Source organism: Arachis stenosperma, chromosome 3 (genome assembly GCF_014773155.1).
Source record: "Arachis stenosperma cultivar V10309 chromosome 3, arast.V10309.gnm1.PFL2, whole genome shotgun sequence".
Classification (NCBI taxonomy): Eukaryota; Viridiplantae; Streptophyta; class Magnoliopsida; order Fabales; family Fabaceae; genus Arachis; species Arachis stenosperma.
Genome location: NC_080379.1, coordinates 105415573 through 105428297, shown reverse-complemented (window position 1 = coordinate 105428297; position 12725 = coordinate 105415573). Strand labels below are relative to the sequence as shown.

Here is a 12725-nt window from a genome sequence, read left to right as displayed (position 1 = left end):
TGTTGGATATGCTTCTCATTCAATAATGATGAGAGCTATTTGCTCACTTTACACAATATGAAGGTTGGTTCATAACAAAAATATACACTTGTGAATACATCATTTTATATGATAGGCCATAGGATCCAAATAAAAGGGGAGAAAAGTTAACAAAAGATAAACGAAATCTTTATGCCATTTATGCCATTGGTACTGAACTTGATTCGGCACACTTTCTCATGTAAAATGAGTATAACGAACATTTCTTGTCATTAAACCATTCTATTAGACAAAATTAATTCACAAATGCAAATGACTAAAAAGAAAACCTTCCCTCAACAAGATGAATTAAATAATGTTTATGATCATAGTATAAAGATAAGTTCATGGATTCTCCTTGCCGTTGTCCAATTTTGCCAGGTGATTTTCTTGAGACTCTCTCTTTGATCCAAAAATGTACTCCTTCATGGTACTCTGAGTTAAAAGTATTTGCTTCTTAACCTGCCATTAAGAATCTATTCCATCAAAAACAAGAGAGAAATGATCCCTTTGGAATTAGCATTTCAATTAAATCATCTTCAACTTGACAAAAAGACATAAAACTAAATAAAATAAAATAAAATAAAGCATTCTCAATCAATAATAATAACAATAAAATAGAAAAGGAACCAGATGAAGAAAAGGGTAAAGATTGAAGCTTTTGAATGACAGAAAAAAAGATTACAGACAGGGTCGAGAGCGTTTGGCTGAGGGCCATAATCAGCGGTCAAAAGGAAATAAGAAGCGGTGACAATTGCAGCAATGGTTACCCTTTTCACTAGCTTCTCTGTTTTTGGACTCAACAAACTCATTTTTATTCAATTTGATCAAATCCAATGCGATTATTTTCCTCGCTTCTCTCTAACTTCAAGTTTCAAGCTTCAAGCTTCAAGTTTTAAACTCTATGTTCGAGCTTAATTATTGAATTTTATTTGCCGTTTATTTATATTAGGGTTAAGTACTTTTTTCGTCCCTAAGGTCTGAGGCTAAAATCAAAATCGTCCCCGACCTTTTTTTGTTATTAAAATCATCCTCAATGTTACAAAACGTTATAAAATCGTCATTTTTTACTTTATTTTTTTACCAAATTATCCTTAATAATTAATAAAAATAATATTAAAAAATAAAAACAAACCCTTCTCCCCCTCCACCTGCACCCCCACTCCCTTCTCTTTCCTTACCACCGTCTGGCCCCAGTGGCTCCTTCTCCACCTTTCCTCAGTTTCGTTCGCACCGTCTGTTGAAAAATCCACTGCTACCTGCAGCAACTTATCGCTGTCTCGTGCTCCATTGCAATTCCCTGGAAACGCCACCGCCACCTACTTCTTCGTTGTTCGATCCTCCTCTTCGAGATCCTAAGGGAAGACCGCCACAAAGAGTGGAGCTGGTCTTGCCAAGATCGGAGAAACACGCCGGAACCCTCCGCCACACCTTCGAGGATCTCCGGTGCCGGTCGTTGTTGCCACTCTGTCAACCCAGGGCGTCGCGAGCATCTGCTCCCCCTTCACGAAGTTGCCGTCCTCGGCGCTACTACCTATTGTCAGATCTGCCGCTGCTTCGTCCTCGACCAGATTTGTTCCCCACCACGGATGACCACCGGCATCCAAAGATTGCGTTCCAGCATACAGGTAAGCTGGTCCTTGAATCAGGAAATCTGATTGCATAATTGAAATTTGGGTTGCTTGTGTGTTCAAATCGATTGAACTTGTTCTTGGAAGAAGATATCTTTGATGCGGTTTGGTTTGGATGTGGAATTGAAAATCTGGATCTAAAATTGTTGATACATTCTGCAAATTTGTTGTGGAATTATTTGTTGAATCTGAGTTTGCATCGAGTTCTTCTTCTTCTGCATCCATGATTTTTGAAGTTTGGCATGAATTTTATTATTGTTGCTGAAATTGTGGCACTACATATTTATAACTATAACTTGACAATGAGGATTGCTGAAATGTTGTTTAAACTGTCATTTTTGTTGATTTTGCTTGTTACTGCTGTGGTTGGACTAGAAAACAAAAATCTGATTCTTCTTCTACGTCTTCTTCATCTTCTTCTTCTGTGTGAACTGGAATTTCTGTTTGTATTGCATAATCCGAATTTGTTGTGAGATTTTCTGCTTCGATGGGGAGAGAAGAAAGGGAAGAGATAAGGGAGTGGGGGTGCAGGTGGAGAGGGGGAAGGGGGAGGGTTTGTTTTATTTTTTAATATTATTTTTATTATTTATATTAATTATTAAGGATAATTTGGTAAAAATAAAATAAAATAAAAGTAGAAAAGGACAATTTTATAACGTTTTGTAACAATAATGATGATTTTAATAGCAAAAAGAGGTCGGAGACGATTTTGATTTTGACCTCAAACTTTAGGGACGAAAAAAATACTTAATCCTTTATATTACAAGAGAAAAGGTAACCCATTTCGTCCAAAAAACTAATAAATCGAGTCTTATCATTCAAATCAAATTAGACTAAGCTGAAACTATTTACAATTTGATCAAACTTTGGGTTAAATACATAATTTTCAAAAATTCTCGTACGGACGACTTCTTCACCATTAAAATGGCATCTTTTTACCTAATCACTAAAATTCTAAAAATACTTTCTCCCTGAAGACAAAGCCTCGTAACATATATAGTTAATATATAATTAACCTTTTTACCGGTAAACATAAAATGGCCAAGTCCAAATAAATGGGATAAACTCATTTGCCAGTTGACACACACATTTAAAAATTTTAGAAATATTTAATTATTTTTATTTATTTACTTTTTTATCAGGACCTTTATTTCTTTGAATGAAAAACCGCTAATGACTCTCGGGCCAGTCCACTTTCTCTAGATATCTGATTGCAAACAACAAAAGTAATAATCGCAGACACCAACTGGATTAAAATCTCTCTCTTAGCTTGATATTGTTGAGGTTGATATTGGACTTGATTCACTATATCATTTCTTTATAACACGTTAGCCCAATGCAAAAAAGAACCTATATAAATTTAACGGTTGAAAAGAGAGAAAGAGAGGGAGAGAATGAGAAAGTAGATTAATAATTTCATAAGAAAAAATGAGAATACACTAATAATTTTATGAAAAAATTTAATGGTTAACTAAGTAAATTAACCAATGACTAAATTTTTGAGTTATTTTATCAAACAAAATATATTTTGGGAAGCTCATTTTGACATTATTATTTTTTAGAAGTTATTTTGTCAAAATTTAAATTTTTTGAGTCCCAAAATGATTATTTTAGAATAAAATAATGATTAGATGTTCAAATTATTATTATTTCTTTTTTCATTTAATCCTTACGGGAAAATGCTGGTTAACATATATTGGCTTAAGTAATTTAAAATATCACAAAATTATTAGTATGACACTTAATTAGTTAAAATAGAGAATAAAAATTTTGTCAAGACGCATTAATTTTTCAATAATTTAAAAAATAAAAAATATAGTTATCATGAGAAATATTATAAAATGTGAAATGCTTTATGAATAAGTGTTTTTTGTAACTAAGTCTTTAAATGATCATTGGGTTTTTTTTTTAAAAAAAAAAACAGAAACACAAATTTAATGGAACCAATTATAGAACTTTTTATAACCGATACAAAAATATTTGGGAAAAAAAAAATGTTTAAAAGGCAACACAAAATTTCTTACATAGAAACACATAAAATTTTGTATAAAAAGAAGACATATTGAGAAATTAAAAAATAGAAAAAATGTTAATATTTTTTATTCTTTTAAAACACTACTTAATTAAAAGATTAATTAAATAAAAGAACGTGCTCAATTTTACGTTATGAGAAGTGAAACTACATGCAATTTGAGATCGAAACATGATTGGTACCACTAAGGTAATAAAGTATGGACATGTATTTTGATAGCAATGCTTCTCCAAATTGTGTCTTGGCAACAACCCCAAGCAAAGCAACCAAGCAACACTTGAGTTTGAGGTCTTTGTTAGTTGGTGAGTGGACTACACACATTTTGGTCCTTTGCACCCTTTATGGGACCATTTCACACCAAATAAAAATTAAGTTCAATTTCAACTAATGCAACTTGGATTGATCGAGTAATCAGCTTACTCATTCGCTTAAGCAAGTGTCGGGATTTCGAATTTTGTCTTGTGTATGTGTAGCAATCCGTTGGTCAATAACAAATCCTTAAATAAAGCTCAGATTCGCAACGAATTAATCTTTTATCTGTTATGCTGCGAGAAACTGTGGGCGGCAAAAAGAAAAATTAAGTTCAATTTCAAGTTTTCTCTATCATCTATAGCATGTTAACACCACAAAAATGACCTAATTGGTTGATACCATGCCATCTAGTGTTGATTCACTTGATTGGTCAGCTTTCAACCTATGATTGCCACAGCTTGAATTCAATTTATGGCTACTTTATTAGAGAGTGTGTGGTTCATGTTTTGGGATACAAACTATGGAATCAGAAGTATATAATAGAGAGGAATTTCTCATGTTTCTTTTTTAAAATATAAAAATTAATTAGAAATTATCTCTAAAGCATATATTTCTAGTATCCTTCTATTTTATTATCTTAATATTTTTTTAGATATATCTTCTTAATACATAATTTTACGAAATCTAATATATTATTAGATTGGTTGAATAATTGTATCAATAAGTGCAGGTTGTGACCTATATTGTTTGGAATGTGTCCGATAAACTTAAATATATCATGTATTATTTTTCTTTTTTATTCTAAATATCTTTTTTCTCTTCTTCTTATTTATAAATAATCTCATGAAAAATTCGTTTATATGTAAATGTTATTGACTTATATTTTTAAATAACTTCTCATTTTCGATAAAATTATAATGTTTCATTCTCGATAAATTTTTATCAAGTCAATCGGTAAATTATGTCTTATTATAATGTTAATCAATTTTTTTTTGTATAGGCAAAATTAAGATATAATTAATTATGTGATCAATTATTTGTGTATATTTAGTTATTTACCACCTCACCCTTCCAACTCCAAGCATGCATCAACATTTAATGGAAATTGGGATAGTGTTAGCTTTAAGGCTAAGATTGTCTTCATATGTGTTAAGATGATGGGACTAGGGTTGTGAGAAGCTACATATGGTTTTCAATGTTGGGTGTGAGAATTTTGTGATGGATTGATTTGGTAGTTAGGATATGGGCATAGGCCATAGCTAGCTAGGTAGTTATGGTGTAATATCCATTATTCCATTTTGCATTGAGGAGACAGCATGGTTTGATGTAGACATAGTAAAATCTTCTTGATTCTTGCTTCTTGTTTTGTTTATGTTTTGTTTGCTTTGGAAGAGAACAAGCATTGGGGTGGGGTTTCCAAATCCAATTATGAGGCTCTCACACACAGTTAAAGTATCTAAAGTTGGACATTTTGGGTCCAACAAAACTATGCCCTTGGTCCCAAGGCACTTGGAAATGATTTTTATATAATCAGCAATAAATTCTCAAATGAAATTCTGATTCGCAATAAATTAGTTCTTTATTGTTAGATTTAGAAATACTGCGAAAAACTAAAAAAATATGAAAATGAAAGTATGTAAAAAAAACTTTTTTTTAATTAATGTGATCATGTATATACATTGACATTTTTTAAATTAGTGATAATAATACATACAAATGGAATCCTATGAAGAATTTGCCATAATTATATTATGACAAATTAATAACGTAATTAAGAAAAAAATATTACGTGTTGAATTTCTAACTTGAGTTTTTTTTTTCTTGGAAAAGATTGCTATGAGTTTTGGAATTTGGATGGATATATTAAATTCTATTAGGTTAATTTTTAGAGTTTTCCAAACCTAAGATAATAATTGAATGATGAACTCATTTTACCAAATCACACCTTCTACGTATTTGTCAAAATTGAAGGACGAATTAGATCAAGTACAAAAAAGTAGACATAAACGGTGTTAGGAACAATATTGGATAAATGGATAGTACAATATATTAATTACAATTATTATTTTCATTATACATTAATAATTGTCGCATCTTTGTAGTTGAGTGACCTTTCTTGTCTGTATTAAGCAAATCAATATTGCAAGTGCAATTATCATTTTCCACGTGTTTAACTAATTAAAATAATATCAAACTACCTTAATCAATCATTCTTACTGAAAACTGACACACATGTAGGCACTAAAATCCTTTATGTAATTCTCGTATAATAATCATATAATTAATATTATATGAAAGCATAAAATAACAAAATAAATACGTATTCCATCAAACGAAAAAAGAAATAAATGCTTATTATTATTTATTTTATCAGCATAATGATATAATCAAAACAATAGTACAAGCTAAGAAAACAATTAAAAAAAATTAACATATGAATATATTTAAATATCTAAAATTTAAAACATAGTAATCAAGATTTTAATAACTTAATTAACACGTTAAAAACTATATTTATTTAAAAGTATTTTCTTCTCATTTAAATGTTTAAAAATATTGCATAATATATTTATTATTAATACGATGCCCGTATCTGTTAAATTATATTTTATCAATTATTTTTTATACAGTAAAACAGTTTAATTATTGTTTATCTTTATAATTTTACTAAATTTATAATTATATTTTTTAATTAAATTTATACATTATTTTTAATTTTATAATTAGATCATTTTTATGTCAAAATGTTAAACTTCTAAAAAGCGTGTAGTCAAAAGATCTAATTAGATTTTTAATTGTGGATATCTTCAGTTTGCGAAAAAATATTCAGTTAATTCTAACATTTTTATACTATAAAAAACCTCATTACAAAATTAAAAATAATATAAGAACCTAATTAAAAAAATAAAAACCTAATTGTAAATTTAGTTAAACTAATAGAATAATTAAGCATAAAAATTATAGCTCAATAGCTAAAGAAAATATTAGAAGTATAATATTGAATGGACCAATTTTGATTATTTTTTATAATTTAGTAAGACAACAACAACAAACAACAATGAAGTCTTGTCTCATTAGGTGGGGTCGGCTACATAGATCAAACGATGTCATTGAGCTCTATCATGTATCATGTCTATAGAGAGACTGTTTACATGTAGATCTTGTTTGACCACCTCATGGATGGTCTTCCTCTGTCTTTCATCCCTTGTCCATCTTCTATTTCATCCACTTTTCTAACTGGGTGCTCTATCGGTCTTCTTCTCATATGTCCAAATCACTTGAGACGCGATTCTACCATCTTTTTCACAATAGGTGCTACTCCAACTCTCTCTCTTATATCTTCGTTCCTTATTCTATCCAATCGCGTATGAACTCATCCATCTCAACATCTTCATCTCTAACACACTTAATTTATGCTCATGCTCCCTTTTGGCCGTCCAATACTCTGTACCATAAAACATAGCCGGTCTGATAGCAGTGCGATAAAATTTGCCTTTAAGTTTTAAAGGCACTTTTTTGTCACATATAAACCAGAAGCACTCTATCATTTTGACCAACCTGATAGGATCATATGATTTACATCATGTTCAATCTTTCCATTATCCTATAAGATCCACCCAAAATATTTAAAATTTTTAACTTTTCGTAAAATATTTTCTCCAATCTTCACTCCTATATTAGGGTTTTCCCTTCAGCGGCCGAACTTATATTCTATATATTCCGTCTTGCTACGGCTTATGCGCAGACCATACACTTCTAGAGCTTCTCTCCATAAATCTAACTTCTTATTTAGGTCTTTTTTAACTCTCCTATAAGGACGATATCATCGGCAAAAAATATGCACTACGACACAGGCTCTTGGATATGCTCTGTGAGTACTTCTAAGACTAATGTAAAAAGGTATGGACTTAAGAATGATCCCTAGTGTAATCCTATAATGTCACACCACCTTGAGTCTTCACACTAGTTATAGCCCCATCATACATGTCTTTAATTGCATGAATATATGCGATCCTTATTCTCTTCTTTTCCAAAACCTTCCATAAGACCTCCCTTAGCACTATATCATACGCTTTTTCCAAATCAATAAATACCATATGTAGATCCCTTTTATTACTACAATACCTCTCCATCATTCTTCTTAATATGTATGTAACTTCAGTGGTGGATCTGCCTAACATAAAACCAAATTAGTTCTCTGTTACTTGTGTCTCTTGTCTCAACCTTTATTTGATCACTTTTTTCTATAATTTCATGGTATGACTCATGAACTTGATCCCTCTATAATTTTTGCAACTCTGTATATCCCCATATTCTTGTAAATAAGTATCAAGGTGTTCTTTCTCCACTTACCTGGCATCTTCTTTGACCTTAAAATTTCATTAAAAAGCTTGGTTAACCAACTGATACCTTTCTCTCCAAAGCCCTTCCAAACTACAATTGGAATACTATCGGGTCCTATTGTCCTGCCATTTTTCATCTACTTTAGAACCTTTTTTACTTCGAAGTCTCAAATCTTTCGATAGTAGTTGAAGTTTTTATCTTTTTTCCTTGTGCATAACCGACCAAGACTCGGAAGAGTCTTCTCTCTTTTATTAAATAACTCGTAGAAGTAACTCTTCCACTTTCCATTGATCTTCTCATCTTCAGCTAAAACCTCTCCGTCTTTATCCTTTATGCACTTAACCTGATCCAAGTCTCTCGTTCTTCTTTCACAGCTCTTTGCGATTCTATATATACATTTTTCTCCTTCCTTCGTACCTAAAAACTGGTAGAGATCCTTATATGCTCTTATTTTTTCTTTAATTACAGCCACTTTTGTCTCTTTCTTAGTCTCCTTATATTTTTTTTCAATTATCTGTATTGCGGCACAAAAATCACTCTTTAAAGCACTTCCTTTTTATCTTTATCTTCTTTTGTACACTCGCATTCCACCACCAGGACTCCTTGTCTCTTGGTCCTATCCCTCTAAATTATTAAATTTTTTTTGCTGTTCTTCTAATAACTTTTGCCATCTCCTTCCACATCTCCTTCGCACTTTCATCCCCTTTTCATTTTCTCTCTTTTCCTACCCGTCTTAACATTAATTTTATATAATTGATAATATTTCTTCAGTAAAATCAGTTTATGCATAGGTATGTATCTTAATCTAAGATGCCAAATGTTGTTGTGCTCAATGTGTGAAGGTGTTGTGGGATGTGTAGTAGTCATAGTTACCACCAATAAAGCTTGCTTTGTTAGAGGAGGAGAAAGTAAGAGAATTCTAATTCTCTACTCATTGTATATAATCCTTCTCTATACTTAGCAATGACAATCATCTTTGATGTGGATCAATCTTGTATCTCACAACACTTATTATCGGTTAACAGTTAGCAATGTAAATTTGAGGTTAATTTTGACACAAAGATCAGTTTAAAATCAAAGAATGAATGTACAAAATATTTTTGAGAAAAAAAGTTTTTAGAAAATATGACTATGTCAATGATGGTGCTGACAATTTTGGTATCACTTGATAATATCACATTGATTGGAGCAATATCTTAAAAGCTTGTAAAATCTTTTAAGTCGAAAGTCACATAATCTATTGTACCGGAGTCAATGACCCATAGTGCAGATTTTGGAGTGATAATATTCATCATTCTTGCATTAAAATGTAATGTAATGGTTTTACCTGGAGTGGAGGTTTGAATGGAATTAGTCAAAATTTGGTTTGCATTATGAGGTTGTTGTTGCACTCTTTTGTCTTTGATCAACTCTCACAAGGCAAATATTTGCTCTAGAGTGAACTCAGATCTTGATATTCCAATATTTTTTTGGAGATAATTGAGTTGGAATTGTTTATCATTGAGTATATCATCATGCTCCTCAGTGATCACGTGACTAATTGTGGTGTTATGTTGCTGCCGTTACTGTCGTTGTTGGAAATGGGAGGAGTACCCCTACTTTTTATAGCACACATCTTCTGTGTAGCCTTGCTTGTTCCAATGAGAGCATGTCATTGTAACTCCACGACCTCTACTACCTATATTTTCTCTAGGGTGGAAAAAATAAGGGTTTGATTGATCTTGAATCAGACATGTGTTGCTATTTAAAATTTGAGATTGAAGATTCGTGAGTTGATGGAGGAGATTGACATTGCTCTAGTTGTCAAAATCACTGCTCGATGATCTGTTTACCATGTCTGCTATTTTGAGAAATCAATTAATCACAGAGTAATAAGGATTCAGATCTTCTTTTTCCTTCTAACTCGTTGATTGGAACAGCTATGTTCACTAAAAAAATCTTACGAAATAACCTCTTATCAAACTCTATTAGATGAGTTTGAAGAAATAGGTAAAAAAGGGAAAAAGAAAATGTCAAAGAAAAAATAAGGGAAAGAAAGAAAACGGCGTTATTAGCAACTATTGGCAATTTACAACTTTTTAATTTGATTCACAACTTGATTGCTCTCCAAATTCACCGCACTATGAAGAAAATCTCGTCCTAAGCTATTCAAGCTGTGATGTTAATGGTTTGATGAACCAGAAGAGAGAGAAAGAGTGAAAGTTGAGAGAGGGAGAAAAATTAATTCTTCTCATTTTGATCATTTGCAATGAATGAAATAAATAGAAAAAATGAAAAATCTTATGTACTCCTATTATAATTAATTACCATCAATATTAAACTAATAAAATAATTACCTAAATAACAGCTGCTGAAAATTAATTTGGATAATTTTTATAATGGATCTTTGTATTGAAAGAAGCTATAAGATGAGGAACAATATTATAGAATAGTCATTTTCGAGATTCACTGCAATTAATTGGTTGCTTGTGCCTTGGTGTCTCACTATGACTACAGTTGTGTTGTGTAGCATCTACATTCTTGGATTTTTTTTGCTATCTATATTCTTAATTTGATATTATATTATTATGTATTTTTTTATTATTTTATTTATGTTTTGTATTTATAATTTTATATTGTACTTTAAAATTTGTATAGAATTGTGAATTATTTTTATTAATTAATTAACTTAAATTTATAAATTTATCCTTTTAATGGAGAAATAATTCAAAAGAACATCATCGTTAAAGATTGAATCCCAAAATAATTCATTGATCTCTTCTAACAAAAGGAGGTTTTAAGAATTCGAAGTAGAGAGACTTATAAAAAATTCAGGACAACGACAAAAAATCTCGAGTTATCATCCGAATGACAGAAACAAAACGAGATGTGCATATTTGCAAAAAAGTCCTTATCAACCAAGGATTCATGATTTTTCGCAAACTGTTTGTGGTTCTTCTTTTTGAAGATTTAATCCTAATTGGTTTGATGACTATGGCATCTAGTTAGATTATAGTATATCAAAAGATGTTATTTTTTTGTCTTTGTTGTTATTTTATGAAATCTACTGAAGGTGGTGATGCTTTTGTAACTAATGACTTTTTAAATTGGAAAAAAAAAAGAAGAAACTACAAACTCATGTTGGGATTCATGATAGCGCTCATAATCAAACTTGGAGAAAATGTGAAGCATTTATGAAGCTAAAACAATATATCAGTGCTGCTATTGAAAAACAATCTGAGCAAGCTAAAAATAATTATTAAATTCACTTGACAACAACAATTGATTGTATTAGATGTTTTTTGCGACAATGATTGGCCTTTCGTGATAATAATGAGATACATGATTCTGTTAATTAAGAAAATTTTTTGGAATTTCTAAAATTTCTTGCGTAACATAATGAAGAGATTGGTCGTGCTTTTAAACATGCTCGTGGGAATCTTAAACTAATAGCACCCTCAATTCAAAAAGACATTGTAAGAGTTGCTGCAAGTGAAACGATAAAAGTAATTGTTGATGACTTGAGGATGAATTGCTTGCTGTTTTGGTTGATGAAGCATGTAACATTTTTATTAAGAAGCAAATGGTAATTTGTTTAAGATATCTGAACAAAGAATGACAAGTTAGAGAGCATTTTCTTAGTTTTGTTCACGTTTCTAATACCAATATTTTATTTATATAATTAGCATTGGAGTCATTATTAGAAACATATAATTTAAGTTTATCAAGAGTACATGGATAAGGATATGATGGTACTTACAAATAACATGAAAGGAGAATTTAATGGCTCGAAAACTTTGATATTAAAAGAAAATTCTTATATTTTTTATGTACATTGCTTTGCTCACTAACTTCAGTTAGCTCTTATAACGGTTGCAAAAAAAAAAAGTTAAAATTGCTTTGCTTTTTAATTTGTTAATCAATTTGTGCAATATTATTAGAGTTTCATGTAAACGAAGAGATATGCTTTGTGATAGTCAGATGACTAAAAGAATTGCAAAGCATTAAAAAATGAAAAAAATTTTAGTAGACATCGTTTGAATCAAGAAATATCTTTAAAAAATCTTGAAGACACTCAGACACTAGATGAGGTTCATATTATGAAACTATACTTAGATTAATTTCTTTATTTTCTTTCATGGTTAATGTTCTTGAATATGTTGAGAAAGATGGAAATAATTCAGAACAAAGAGTTGAAGCATGTTATTTATTGAATGTCATTTAATCTTTTGAATTCATTTTCAACTTGCACTTAATCAAGATATTGTAAATGCTATGACATTGATTAAAGTGTCTAAGCAACAGTTACAAAATATAGGAGATCATGGTTGGTTTCTTTTACTTGACGAAGACTCATTGTTTTGTGACAAATATAATATTACTGTTTCAAAAATGGATGATATATTTGTGTCACAAGGAAGATAAAGACGCAAAGCTCAAAAGATCTCAAATTTGCATCATTTTAATTT

General features: G+C 30.5%; 1 protein-coding gene across 1 annotated transcript; it reads right to left on the bottom strand.

Moving 5' to 3' along the window:
• Positions 1–363: 363 nt before the first annotated feature.
• LOC130968232 (uncharacterized) lies at positions 364–830 on the bottom strand. Its single transcript, XM_057893401.1, has 2 exons — positions 708–830; positions 364–480 (listed from the first exon to the last, which is right to left on the bottom strand). Exons 1-2 carry the CDS (start codon positions 828–830, stop codon positions 364–366), a joined length of 240 nt encoding a protein of 79 aa, XP_057749384.1.
• Positions 831–12725: the final 11895 nt, after the last annotated feature.